General features: G+C 38.6%; 1 protein-coding gene across 4 annotated transcripts in view; it reads right to left on the reverse strand.

Moving 5' to 3' along the window:
* Window positions 1-705: 705 nt before the first annotated feature.
* Window positions 706-15,162, reverse strand: part of RPS6KB1 (ribosomal protein S6 kinase B1) — a 61,247-nt gene continuing 46,790 nt past the window's right edge. For 3 of the 4 annotated variants that reach the window (XM_025362643.1, XM_025362642.1, XM_025362644.1), the window contains 5 exons: window positions 14,908-14,970; window positions 14,645-14,722; window positions 10,296-10,403; window positions 5,769-5,881; window positions 849-4,742 (listed from right to left, as the gene is read on the reverse strand). In XM_025362643.1, coding sequence (XP_025218428.1) covers window positions 4,505-4,742; window positions 5,769-5,881; window positions 10,296-10,403; window positions 14,645-14,722; window positions 14,908-14,970 — 600 coding nt within the window. In that variant the 3' untranslated portion in view covers window positions 849-4,504. Of the gene's footprint in view, window positions 4,743-5,768; window positions 5,882-10,295; window positions 10,404-14,644; window positions 14,723-14,907; window positions 14,971-15,162 lie in introns of all 4 variants that reach the window. The other variant, XM_025362646.1, reaches the window with a different exon arrangement.

Here is a 15,162-nt window from a genome sequence, read left to right on the forward strand (position 1 = left end):
ATTCAGACAGTACTGTTTCTTAATGTGATTAAATAACCAAGGAGGTGCATGGTGGGTTTTTTATTTTTTGGGGGAATGCAGTTTACCTATAAATTGAAAAGGGAGAAAATCTAATGGAGCTATGCCATCCAATAACAATGCTGATGAACTGGAAGCATTTCTTCCATCCCTCTATTCCTTCACCTCAAAAAAAGGTAATACAGATTCAGAAACTCATTTATTCTGAATTCAAATCATGACTTCTAAAAGATTGTTTTACCAGTATTGGTATGCTACTATGTTGTATAGCAAGGTAAAATCAGTTTGAGAGCTTCTGTAGAGAAATTCCCTTGGCAAGTGTGGTATAATTACCTCACAGATAAGAAGTGGTTTGTGCAGAATACCCAGCTTACACTGGATATATTGAGACATTAGTTAAAACAGATTTGTTCACTACGTTATTTTGTGCATACACATCAAATTTTCAAATGTAGCTGACCAAGTATGGCTGAACAAATTGTTGATTGTTAGCACAAGAAGGTCTTCCTAGAGTTTTTTGTGAAGCTAGCTTTCACGTAGGTTGTTACATGTATTTTTTTTAAGTAAACAATTTGTGTCTACTATCTGACATGAAAATCAAAGATGTGTAACATTTAACATAAAAATCAGTAAACTTGTTACATACTTAAATAGCTTCAATTTCTCAGCAGAACAGCTTTTAACCCATTCCTTACATAGTTTATTTATATGACAACTTGAACACATCTGACATGTTAATGAAAATAAATTTAAACCATTTATACACCTGATATATATACTAATTTCTTCCTATCGTAGGATAATAAAAAATAAATCATAAATCACTTCTATTTTATGTTCATTCAAATTTGCATTTAATTTCTATTTACATTCATTCAATCCGAAATCAAATAATACAGTAAACTAAATACAAGATGAAAAGCAGAAAAGGTGTTACCCTCATAGCACTCCTAATAAGGCAGCTGAAGAATTTTATTTACTGATAGATGCAAAGCCAACTTGGGATAGGAGAAACAATAGTTTAAAGAGCAAACACAAACATAGACGAACCCATCTTTCAGATGTTATTCCAGATAATCCACTGAGATAATACTTGTGCTATAATGTTAAGAATCACACAAGAAAAAGTACTGTATTAATCAGCAACAGACCACAGGTTATGTGTGACAAATACTTTTGTGATAGTTTGTCCAGCTTGCTAGTGTCTACTCCTGTGAAAAAGGTAGATGTTTGGACATTGATGTTTTTGAAAAATTAACCATTTTCAAAGCCTTAAAATCTATTCTTCATAAATTCAACATTTCTCAAGGGAATAATCTTAGATCTAGCCCTTGTAAGCTAGGAACCATACGATTAACTGAATATTCAAAATAGGTCCTATATTAAATATATAATCCAAGGCTCAGTATATTAATACTATCTAAGATGCATCTTGTTTATAATCATTTATCACCTATAGTAAAGAATGTTGAATTTATGGAATATCATACATGCATCCTCCACCCCTCCCCTCAAATTATCTTCTATCTCAAAAAATAGTATGGAAAAATCCTTCTTGAAGGATTCAAATTAGTTAAGACCATAAAAGGGGAAAAAGGAACGTAATTTTCCTAAAAATCTGGTTCAAAGTTCAATAATTAATACTTTACATTGTTAATCACAGCTGGTTTATAAATCCCAGTTTAGTTATTCTGTAATGCTACAAACCTTATAAAATCAAATTAGTAAACTTCAATTCAGTGATTATATTTTAATTAAAAAACAGCATGTATAAAATAAAAAAATATCCTGTAATAGCTGATTTTAAAGAAAATAATCAAGTGATGAAAAAAAAGCACTTAATCTCTTTTATACACTTACCTGGTATAATCATAAAGAACCCTCTTAGAAACTCAAGACTAGTAATATCGACATCATATTTTAAACTATGCTTGGATTTTTACAAATAAATATAGATAAGCCATATTGCATAGGTGTGTGCTTTCTGTCTGTGACACTAATGTGACACTTGACATGTTTTCACAGTCATAGTAGGGATATCCATTTATGAAACAAGTTCTCAATAAACTTTCCACAGCATGGGAAATAAATTTCACTTAATAAATGTGAAGTCAGAAAAACTATGTATTTGTGTGGATGGTAGCTGTGCAATTAATGCTTTTTATGCAGAAAAGTTGCAGTGTTTGCCACTATTGCTGGCACTACTAATTATGAAAATGGTTTAACTGGGGTGGTTATAGCCAACCAATCACAGTGCTCATGTTACTAGCAAATAGGACCTAGGAGGAATATTTTGGTGTATAAGTTTCACTGGAATTTGGTCAGGCAGTCAACACTACAGTTAGTAAACATATTTGAAAACAAGTATTAAGAGTATCACAAGCCATTTACAGTCTGAAATAATGCCTGTACATATCACCATAGCTTTTCGGGTTCTGTTTTTTCAGATATCACAAATTGTCAGAGAACAAGGATCTGCACTTTAAAGTATAATTTCTGCCCTTAATTATTATTGTAGCTTCTAATTTACCAGCAACAGTCATAAAGTTCTCAGTAGGCTGCTGCAATAAGGGAGGAGGGGTAAGAGGGAGTGATTTTTTTTAAAAAGGCTTTCTGTCCAAAGATGAGCTTTTATCTATTCTTTCAATTATTGCCACAATTGAAAAGGTATATTTCCAATCATTTTTCATGGTTCTGTTTTTGCTTACTGTCATAGGATTTCATCCCATCTCATTTGGGTTGCAATTTCAAAAAGCAAAGCCTTGCTCTTTTCTGACTGAATTCAACATGCATAAAGAATTTTATGGCTTGGATCCTATGGCTCAAAAAGGTTTGAAAACATAGCAAGCAGCATCTATTTAAAAAAATCCTAGGGTTGCAAAATACTACAAATTGACTTTGCACACTCAGACTGAAGACATTATAAAAGACAAAGAAAAACAGGTGATAGAACTCAACTGCAACTGCATGATCATCTATTATACCAGTATGCACTGAAATATATTTTTATAAAGCTCTGCAGATATTAAACCCTTTCACCAGCTAAAGTCATGGAAATGCTCTCTTTAAGGCAGGAAATATTTAAGAAAGGTAAAGTTACCTTTATTTTTATTCTTTGTACCTGTAAATCATTTATGTAGATTTTGTTACAATTTCAAAAACATAGTGTCCTGTTAACATGTTTCCTAAATTAAGTCACTAAGTTTTCTTATTTACTGTGGAAGACATTCATCAAAAGGCCATCAAATATTTTTACAATCAAAAAATGTAGCCCCAGTATAGGAGAAAAAAAAAAATAGACCTTTTTTTCTTTTTAAAACTGTTGAGGAAAAAATATAAGGAAAGTAGACAGCAGAAACAGTAGAAAGAAGTAAAACGGAAAATCTTACCAATTTGCTGTAAAGAGATTAGACAGAGAGTGGGCCACAGCAACACCCTCTTCCCCTGGATATCCCTATCTCCCTCACCTTGCCGACCGCAGTATGTATTTTTTATCCTGACTCTCTTTTGTTGTTCTTCAGCCAAAGGCTGAGCACATTTGGCGTCTTGAACCAAATACTGGTATAAGAACAGGTGGCGATTTTTTTTCCAGTGCAATGCAGGCCCGGGACAATGATGAAATGTAGGACATACAACTTATGCCCATTCCAAGGCTTCCAGTTAAGCTTAGCACATAGCAGTACTGCAAGTAGAAATGATTAAATAGATTCTTTTTTGTTTTCTCATATTACAGACAGGTATTGCAGCTGGGTTACTGAAAATAAACCCCAGGTCCACCCCAATCCCTCAAACGAGCCACAGCTGTGGTTAACAATGATTCATTTGCATTTTATTATTTCACCAAGAGAAGAAACAGAAGTTGTCTGGCTTTCTTCACACCAACCAATAATTTCGCATTTTAAAGTTTGGGATGTTTTTCATAATGAGCTGAATCAAAAATCTATTTGAAAAATATATATTTATATAAAAAAAAGATTCAGGTTGTTTGCACGTAAAACATCAATTGGTAAGTTTCTTTTGTCTTTGATTCCAAGTTGCTGGAAAAAGTTTGACCAAGCTTGCATGCTAATTTGTCCTTAGTTGCAAGTATTATAGGCAATTTTGTACTTTGCCTAATGAAAGGATAACCCTTCTTCGACTCAATCAGAACTCAACAGTGATTCAGAAGCAACATCCTACCCTTAATACTGTCAGTTTCGAGTCATCAACATGAAAATCCTTGATAAGGTTGAGAAGATGTCGCGAGGAATCAATTACTTGATGTGCCTAAGAGTTCAGCAATACTATTTTGCTTTAAGTTTTTTTTTTTTTGCACCATTGATTGATTTTTTAAAATCCATGTTTATTTTTCCTCTGTCCAAAGTGTTCTATGTAATGACACTGACTCTCTGAAACTGTCATTTTGAGTCTTGTTTCACTTTGCAGGATGCTCACACATCGCCCTCTCCACCTTGTTTGCCTTAAATTCATTAAAAGCATTGCTCTGTCATAGATTCATACGCAGGTGCTCTGGCCGTTTGGAGATCATGGGAAAAGCTTGTTTTTTGTATGGCCCAGAGTTCGGCTGTCGTATTGGAAGTGGTGCCGATGCTTCCCCACTCATTGTCACATCCATCTGCTCTATGCCACTTGTTTCCATTGGGTATTCCACAGGTGTCTGAGGATTTGCTGTGCTGGCCGAAGCACCTCTTCCCCAGAAATCCCCAGGAGAAAATTTGACTGGGCTTTAAGACAAGGAAGAGCTATCATTCATTTGTTTAAGGGTCATCTCAACAAGACATATTTCCTTTACATTTAAAGGGAGTGGGGTAATATGACATTTATTTTCGTTTAATTTTATTTTCATGTGGATTAGCACAAAGGCAAAAGTTGAACCATCTCTCGCCCGCCTAGATTAACTGGTAGAATTTCCTAACCAGTCTCTACCTCTACACCTGACCCCCAAACCCCTCAATGATATATATATTTAAATACATATTTTATATATATATCATTTTACTCTCCCCTGCTCAAAACAGCTTTCTACTGCATTTAAAATAAAATCCTTTTCCAAACCTCTGCCCTTCTCCTCCTCACTCACCACACACTCCAGGAACAATGATCTCATTTCCAGGAAAAGGACAACTTTTCTCCTCCCTCAGGGCTTTTGCATTTGCTGTTCTTCTGCCTGCAACATTCTTAAACCTTCTATTTTTGTAGGGCTGGCTCTTTCTGTTCACTGCTAGATGTTACTACACCAGGGAGGCCTTTCTCTGACCACTGTGAGTAGAAGCCCCCTTGTTTTTCCTCTGCTGTCTACCACTACATTCCTTTTTCCCCCCTTTTAAATTATAGCACTTAGCACTACTTATATTTTTGTATATCCTTTGTCTATTGTGACTCTCCCACTACATTGTAAGCCTCATCAGGACAGGGACAATTACTGTATTATAGTACTATACACACACACACACACAACATGCAGCATGCAGTGCTGGTGCTCTTGGTGCACAATAAATGCTGAGTGAATGGATAAAGAGAAACATTTGCCAGTGTGGCTGCTTACTTTCAGGAGGGAAGGTAAACCATATAACATCACAGATTAGTCAGACTAGTCCTTTGCAATGTGAGATACAGATGTTGTGCTTATGTCAACCAAAGAGAACATGACAGTCCTTCATTTATGTAACTTGGCATAAATTTCTTAAGCAAACACACTCACTCATAGGTTGTAATAAAAAAAAAAAAGTGAAAATAAGAGTGTGAAATACCTGACAGGTGTTCGTGGGCTGCCAATAAATCTTCGAGGTGATCGGATTTTTGGTTCAAAGGAAAACTTTTCTTTTACACTTTCAAGTACAGATGGAGCCACATATGTAAAACCCTGAAAGACAGTAACAGTGGACTACAGAATGGCATTTTGCCATATATCTCAAGAAAATGGGGTTGTTCAGTCTGACATACCTACACAATGATGCACACCTAAAGCCACCAATGTGTACACTCTCCCACATCCTCAACCTCATTTTTAGACCTGTTAACTTCCTTCCAGCCATTTTGTGAGGCACACACTTCAAGAAAACAGAATTCTATTGAGCCTGATTGCTAGCAAACAAAATTCCACCCTACTGACAGGAACAGAAAAAAAACAGGAAAATTCAGGCTCCATATGAAGATGTTAAATACGGCCAGGCACAGTGGGTCACGCCTGTCATCCCAGCACTTTGGGAGGCCAAGGCGGGCAGACCACCTGAGGTCAGGAGTTCAAACCAGCCTGGCCAATGTGGGGAAACACCGTCTCTACTAAAAATACAAAAATTAGCCATGCATGGTGGTGCACGCCTATAATCCCAGCTACCTGGGAGGCTGAGGCAAGAGGATCACTTGAACCTGAGAGGCAGAGGTTGCAGTGAGCAGAGATCGCAACACTGCATTCTAGCCTGGGCAACAGAGCAAGACTCCATCTCAAAAATTAAAAAAAAAAAAGATGTTAAATACTAGGAGAAATATAAAGAAACTTCTAGTGTTTCTAGCCACGGGCATGTAAGCAATTAAGTTTATCACCCCAAAACAGTTTCTCATAATTAGGCCAAAGTAAAAACAATTTTCTGACTTGGCATCAAAGTCAGATCTTGTGATCTTTCTGGTTTTATGCCAATGATTAGACAGAATTTGTGTTTTGTTTTGTTTTAAGAGATGGGGTATCCCTATATTGCCCAGGCTGGAGTGCAGTGGTGATATCGTAGCTCACTGCAGCCTCAAACTCCTGGAGCCAAGCTATTCTCCCACCTCAGCCCCTCAAGTAGCTGGGACTATATAGGCATGTGTGATCTCTGCCCAGCTAGAATTTGGTATTTTCTTGATGAATAAGTATCAACATTTCAAAACCTTTCAGTTGTAATAGGCAAAAATGCAGTTCTGTTCATTTTAGTTCTCTCTTGGACCTTACTATTAGGCTACCAGCTGTCATTTCTCTAGCTGTCAATGTTCATTGTTTTAACCGTCTTCACCTATCTTCTATTTATCAAAATCTATGAGTAAGCATTATGTGTTACAATAAATAAGACTCAACAAAGCTCTGAGTGAAGGCCCAAAGAGTGAGGTGCAATTCTGAAGTGCATATGAATTGTGACAGTTATATGTGAACTTCAGAAAATAACTTTACAAACGTTCTAGTGAACTAAAGCTGTAACTATCATGAGGTACAGGCTGTGCCTTAATCATCTTTGAATTTCCTCTAATTATGTGATGGGGTCTTACAACAGGAATTGAATATTTGTTGAAATGAGGTTGCTAGAACCACATTATCCAGATAAGTGGGATATCACTATATATGTGTGTGTGTGTATATGTGTGTGTGTGTGTGTGTGTGTGTGTGTATATATATATTTTTTTTTTTTTTTTTTTGAGATGGAGTCTCGCTCTGTCGCCCAGGCTGGAGTGCAGTGAGGGGCATGACCTTGGCTCACTGTAACCTCCACCTCCCAGGTTCAAGCGATTCTCCTGCCTCAGCCTTCCCAGTAGCTGGGACTACAGCCATCACGCCTGTCTAATTTTTGTCTTTTTAGTAGAGACGGGTTTTCACCATTTGGCCAGGCTGGTCTGGAACTCCTGACATTGTCATCCACCCACCTCAGCCTCCCAAAGTGCTGGGATTATAGGCGTGACCCACTGTGCCCAGCCTATTTTTTTATTAATGTTTAAAGAGAACTACTTTATGTACAGAATTCTGGCTACAACCTAACAAATGAATTGTTCTGTTCATCAGTTAGCCAATTTAAGTAATTATGAAAAGCTCAATAATACCGTAATTGGCAATGAAAGCTTCAATATCTCACTTTTACCGCCACAACTTTGGATTTCTTGGTAGCTAAATAAAATGCTTCTATTTTGTGGGTGAAAAACTGTCACATAAGTTGAAATTCTGCAATGTCCAATTGAGGAAAAGGTCTCTATTTTAAATCAAAGGTATAAATTCCACATCTGTAGTACATGAGAGAAAAAAAAAATGCCAAAATTAAAGTGATTCATGCCCACTTCCCTAACTGAACCTAAGATTTTACTAACAGAGATGCCGTAACTTTGATCATGCACCATCAAACTTGAATTTAAAACCATGCATGCACTCACTCATCTTTTATCTCTTATGTAATTAATACTGTAAGATTATATTTTTGCCTATGTGCTCTATATTACTAATTTATAGGACTATTACTATTCAGTGTTGTTTACTCAAACTATACTATACACAACTTTTGCATTCCATGCTAACTTTATTTTTTTATTTTTTTGAGACAGAGTCTCGCTCTGTCACCCAGGCTGGAGTGTAGTGGCCGGATCTCAGCTCACTGCAAGCTCCGCCTCCCGGGTCTACGCCATTCTCCTGCCTCAGCCTCCCGAGTAGTTGGGACTACAGGCGCCCGCCACCTCGCCCAGCTAGTTTTTTGTATTTTTTTAGTAGAGACGGGGTTTCACCACGTCCGCCAGGCTGGTCTCGATCTCCTGACCTCGTGATCCGCCCGTCTCGGCCTCCCAAAGTGCTGGGATTACAGGCTTGAGCCACTGCACCCGGCAACTTTATTTTTTTTAATTATTTTTTTTTGATACGGAGTCTCACTATTGCTCAGGCTGGAGTGCAGTGGCATAATCTTGGCTCCTGCAAACCTCTGCCTTCCGGGTTCAAGTGATTCTCCTGCCTCAGCCTCCCAAGTAGTTGGTACCACAGGTGCATGCCACCACACCCGGCTAATTTTTGTATTTTTAATAGAGACAGGGTTTCACCATGTTGGCAAGGCTGGTCTCGAACTGCTGACCTTAAGGTTATAGGCGTGAGCCACCCTGCCCCAACTCCATGTGAACTTCAGAGCTTATTTCCCATCCCATAAGATACAACACTACTTCTATTACATAGTGAGCAGTGTGGGGAAGAAAAGCTTGAGAATTAAGTTAGTGACAAATCCAGTGAACTCAAAAACAGGGAAAAAAACACTCCTAAACAATTATTTTACCCATATTCTGTTATCCCTAGAGGTAGTCCAAAAAGGAATGACAAAAGAAAAAAAAGGATACAAAATGAGATAGATGTTCATGTGACATATTAAATACAGTAATAAAATCAACAAGCATGTGATATTTGAGCAAAATAGTATGCATTCATGGTCATCCGATATAAATCCATCATTTCTGTTGGCCAATATCAAAAACCTTTACTTTTCTGAGGAGACAAGCTATAAATCTATACAGGCATTTCTATGATGAGAATTCACTATTACATATGAACCAATATATTTTGATGTCAAATATTCACAATTAATGTTAAAAAATCCCCTACTTGGCCGGGCGCGGTGACTCATGCCTGTAATCAGGCGGGTGGATCACGAGGTCAAGAAATCGAGATCATCCTGGCTCACATGGTGAAACCCTGTCTCTACTAAAAATACAAAAATTAACTGGGCGTGGTGACACGCACCTTTAGTCCCAGCTACTTGGGAGGCTGAGACAGGAGAATCACTTGAACTCAGGAGGCAGAGGTTGCAGTGAGCTGAGATCGCACCAACGCACTCCAACCTGGCGACAGAGCAAGACTCTGTCTCAAAAAAAAAAAAAATCCCCTACTTATGTTAAGAGTACCAAAAATAGGGCCAGGAATGATGGTTCATGCCTATAACTGTGGCACTTTGGGAAGCCAAGGTGGGAAGATAGCTTGAGTCCAGGAGTAAAATAGTGAGACTCTGTCTCTACAAAAAAAAAAACACAAACTTAACTGAATGTGGCACACACCTGTAGTCCAGGTACTCACGAGGCTGAAATGGGTGGATCACTTGAGCCTGGGAGGTCAAGGCTGCAGAGAACTGTGATCATACCACTATACCCTATACCTAAGCTGGGCTACAAGGTGAGACCCCGTCTAAAAAAAAAAAAGGGATACCAAAAATCTACATCTGTTTCAGGAATAAAATACATGTAGTTAGTGTGAGGTTTTTCTCCCCACTGCTATGACTAATTTTTGGTTGAGATGCTAAGCCAAACACCATTTTAAGTCTGTGGCCCAACCAAAAAAGGGAATCATACTCTCCAAAGAATTGCACATTCCCACCCTAATTGCTAAAATAAAATGTTGGATTATGAAAATCAATTTTGTAGGTATCAGTAAGTTATAAGGGCATCGCTAATGAAAAAAAAAAAGTGGACCCGGTTACCTACATGAACTGCAAAGCAGGCAAACTGAATTTTCTTATCCAAGAGCCCATCCTCATACTTAAAATTTCCTATGACTACATGGAAATTGTTTCACTTACCAGAAAGACCTGATTGGCACTTTCACTGAGAGTTGAGTCATCTGGGCTGTCGACAGGTGTCTGACGTGTAAACTTGGAATCAAACTGACTTACATCCTCTTCAGATTGCTTTATACAAACAAAATAATTTAGAAAATAATAAATAGTCCATATGACATCAGTCAAATGCACTGTAAGCTCTGGGAGCTCTTTTCGCAGGGGTTAACTACAATAAAGTATTAGAATAGTCTTAGCAGGCACAGAATGAAGAAAAAAATGCAGGTGGAAAGTACTGAGTCAAATTACATCTTCAAATCTTAAACTTGCACTCTAATAGATTTTAGTATAGAGTTATTCCTATTAAAAATGAGAATATATCGACTGGGCATGGTGGCTTACGCCTGTAATCCCAGCACTTTGGGAGGCTGAGGCAGGCGGATCACAAGGTCAGGAGTTCAAGACTAGCCTGGCCAACATAGCGAAACCCCGTCTCTACTAAAAATAAAAAAAATTAGCCAGGCATGGTGGCGTGCTCCTGTAATCCTAGCTACTTGGGAGGCTGAGGCAGGAACCTGGGAGGCAGAGGTTGCAGCAAGCAGAGATCGTGCCACTGCACACCAGCTCAGGCGACAGTGCGAGAGTCTGTCTCAAGTTAAAAAAAAAAAGTGAATATATCGAGCTCAAAACAAGCTGGAAAAAAATGTTAATATCAATTTCCCGTCTCACAAAGCTTCATTGTGCCTAGTCCACTGGCTAAATCCCTGTTTAGAGATAATTAGTTCAGTTGGCTACTGCAGGTTTGTAATAAACCTGAAAAACTCCTGAAGCAGAGTTAAAACATGAATAACACTGGTGAGATGCTCCAGTTAAAGTTTCTTCCCACAGCGTGTTTCATTCCTTTAGAAATCTAAAGGAGCAAAAATAATTTTCTATTCCGCATGGTTTGTAAGTTATATTTCCCTGTGAAAGTATAGTTATCACTTCAGTTCTAACCATGAGATTCATTTATTTAATTCCTTCTCTCCCAAAATATCTGGTTAGACTCTTGGGCCAAATGTAGGAAGTAAATAATAATTTAGAATATCTGACTTCATACTAAAAGATGACCACACTGACCTTATAATTCTCTCAGAGCCCAGACTGTGAACCGCACTCCCTGGAGGAACGGCTGATTCCAGGTGTGGGGAAATGCACAAGATAAGCACAGAACACCAGTTTCCTTATTTTGCTCTCTGGTGCAACACCAGCCCATGTGCTCATGTCAAAAGGACTCAGAAACCAACATGAAGATGCACCCAGCATTCACTGCACCCAGCATTCAACAAAGGGAAAAACTGAGCATCAATTATAACTGCCAGGCGTGGTGGCTCACACCTATCATCCCAACACTTCGGGAGGCAGAGGCAGGTGGACTGCTTTTGAGCTCAGGAGTTGATGACCAGCCTGGTGAACATGGCAAAATGCCGTCTCTACCAGAAACACAAAAATTAGCTGGGCATGGTGGTGCACCTGTGGTCCCCGCTACTCAAGAGGCTGAGGTGGGAGGATTGCTGGAGGCCGGGAAGTCAAGGCTGCAGTGGGCAGGGATTACACCACTGCACTACGGCTTGGGTGACAGAGTAAGACCCTGCCTCAAAACAATAAATGAATAAATAAAATGAATAAATGAATCAATAAAAATAAAAATAACTGCAACGAAATGAAATACAAATATGTTAAAAGGTGTAAGTTCATAATATACTAAAAAAGAAAAAAAAATACACAAAGTTCATTGGTCAATTTTGGGAGATGCTAGGGAACTAATTCATTATTTTGAAAACTAGGAAAGAATCAAACATACATCCTGCCTTTCCTGTATGAACTATACCTTGAGTAACTAACTGATCAAAGAGTTTCTCTTTATGAAGAATTCGAGCTAACAAAGAAGAAATAACAGAATCAGACCATTTCACAAACACCTGATGAAATTATAAAAGTAGGCCAGAGTTTCTCAACCTCAGTGCTACTGACATTTCAGGCCTATTAATACTTCGCTGTGCTGACTCTTACCCCTAAAGGTGCCTCAGCATTCCCTCCCCAAAGCTGTGACAATCAGTGTATCTCCAGACATTGCCAAATTACCCTGGTAGTGAAATGCTGACACAGGCAATGATCAGTGACCACTAACATCACAAAAAAAAACCAACAAAAAACTATACATTATGCCTCCTGATCAAAGCATGCAATACTGAGAGTTTAATCTGAATCAGATCAACCACCTAAATTTAACTACCAGTTTTTGGAAGTTCAGGGAACAGATGAACATGGTCAATGAAACTATGGGGATAATATCAACGAAATCAAAATTTGAGAATTCTACAGGACAAATGACCCAGTTTTGTCAGTAAATCACAAGGGGAATCTGTAAATGACAAGAGACCTAAGAGACATAGTAACCAAGTTATATACAAACCTTGATTAAATCCTCACAAACAGGACGAAAAAAAAATAATGGAACAACAACAAAAAAAAATTAAGTGGGGAAACACAGGGAAACCTCATCTCTAGAAAAATTAAAAAAACTAGCTGGGTGTGGTGATACACCCCTGTGGTCCCAGCTATACGGGAGGATCCCTTGAGCCTGGGAGGTTGAGGCTGCCATGAGCCATGATCATGCCACTGCACTCCAGCCTGGGCAGCAGAGAAAGATCCTATCTCAAAAAAAAAAAAAAAGAAAAAAAAAAAACTGGGCAAACTGTCAACTTCTGAGGTGTGATGCTGGGATGGCAGTTATGTTTAAACAAGATGACCTAATCATTTTTTAAGCTGGGCGGTAGGTGTATGACAGTTATCCTCCTTACAATTGTCTGTTGTTTTTTAAAGTGGGTCACATTAGCTCCATGACCAAAAAATAATCACCATCATCATCCTCCTCCTTCTCCACCTACAACCCAAGGAATGGAAAAAGAAACTGTATTTTCTCAGATTCTGAGGTGGGAGAAAGACAATAACTAACACACTAACTCATTTACTCAAAAACATATTGCTATGGGTTAAAGCGTGCGCCTTACCCACCCCCCAAAAAATTTCGTATGTTGAAATTCTAACCTCTAGTTCCTCAGAATGTGACCTTATTTGGAAAGGGTTATTGCAGATGTAATTAGTGAAGATGAGGTCCTACTGGAGTAGAGAGGAACCCTAATCCAATATGCCTGGTATCCTTATAAAAAGGGGAAATTTGGCCACAGATATGCACACAGGTAGAACACCATGTGAACATGAAGGCAGAGATCCGGGTGATGCACCTACAAGCCAAAGAATGACAGAGATTACCAGCAAACCACCAGAAGCCAGGGGAGAGGCATGGAACATACAGTTTCTCACAGTCGTCAAAAGAAACCAACTCTAACAACGTGATGTAGAACTTCTAGTCTCCAGATCTATGAGATAATAAATTTCTGTTGTCTCAGCCACCCGGTTTGTGGTACTTTGTTGCAGCAAGCCTAGCAAACGAATGCACATCTATTCTATAGTTTGAAGAAAAAATTCCCAGAGAATCATATTTAAAATGGTTAAATTAAGCAAAATAAAACCAGAAAAAGAAAAGTACCAACTACCTGAAATATTTAATTGTCTTAGGTAACTGACTTAAAAATAGCTAATACAGTCAATTGCCACTGGCTTTAGTTCTTTAAAAAACAGTACAAAAATAAAAGATGCTTGGCTGGGTGCAGAAGCTCACACATGTAATCCCAGCACTTTGAGAGGCTGAGGTGAGTGGATCACTTGAGCCCAGGAGTTCGAGACAAGCCTGGGAGACATGGCAAAACCCTGTTTCTATAAAAAATACAAAAATATTAGCCAGACATGGTGACAGCTATAGTCACAGCTATTCGGGAAGCTGAGGTGGGAGACTCACGTGAGCCTGGGGAGGTCAAGGCTGCATTGAACTGTGATCGTGCTACTGCACTCCATCCTGGGTGACCGAGTGAGACTCCGTCTCAAAATAAAATAAAATAAATAAAAACAAAGATGCTAAAGAGAGGATAAACCAGAGATCTTTGCACTGCTGATAAAAATAATGTTTCTGTCTGCTCTGAGATTTTTCTTATTCTAAAAAAATACCAAGTGATCCTCCTGCCTCAGCCTCGAAAGTAGGATGGGACTTACAGGTACATGGCACCATACCCAGTAGAGTCTCTACTAACAATTTTAAGTTTCTACTAAAAATACACACTTTTAAATGTTTTGTAGATATGGAGCCTTGTTATGTTGCCCATGCTGGTCTTGAACTCCTGGCCTCAAACAATCCTCCCACCTCGGCCCTTTAAAGTTTTGGGATTACAGGCATGAGTCACTGCACCCAATTATATGCTTTCATGTATACTTACCAACAGAGGTTTAAAGGGGGGCTCCACCTTTCGAGCCAGAAGTTCTTCCCAGTTAATGTGTCTAAAGAATGGATGAGCCTAGGAAAAAAAAGCAGAAAGAAAAGTTGAGGGGAGTAGACTTTGCTGGATTGATAAATTAATCACCTTTTTGAAGTTACAAGTCACAAAATAAGCTAAACTTATAAGCAACTACATATAACCCTCAGAAATACATAAAACTAGCATTATCTTCCCCACAAAACACCAAAGATGCCAAACCCTACTTGAACTTCTCCAGCGTCCCCAGGACCAGCTCCCAGACGAGAAGCAGCATTTCTTTTCAGCAGCTTGAAAGAGGGAAAAAAAGCCTGGGTAAAGAACCTTAGTCGAACTGATTTTTTTTTTTCCTTTTTAGGCTTTGCTTGTCTACTTTGCCTTGAGAAAATATAGTTTATTGGCCAGGCACAGTGGCTCATGCCTGCAATCCCAGCATTTTGGGAGGCTGAGGCAGGTGGATCACCAGAGGTTGGGAGTTCGAG

This window comes from Theropithecus gelada, chromosome 16, assembly GCF_003255815.1.
Source record: "Theropithecus gelada isolate Dixy chromosome 16, Tgel_1.0, whole genome shotgun sequence".
In the NCBI taxonomy this organism is placed as follows: Eukaryota; Metazoa; Chordata; class Mammalia; order Primates; family Cercopithecidae; genus Theropithecus; species Theropithecus gelada.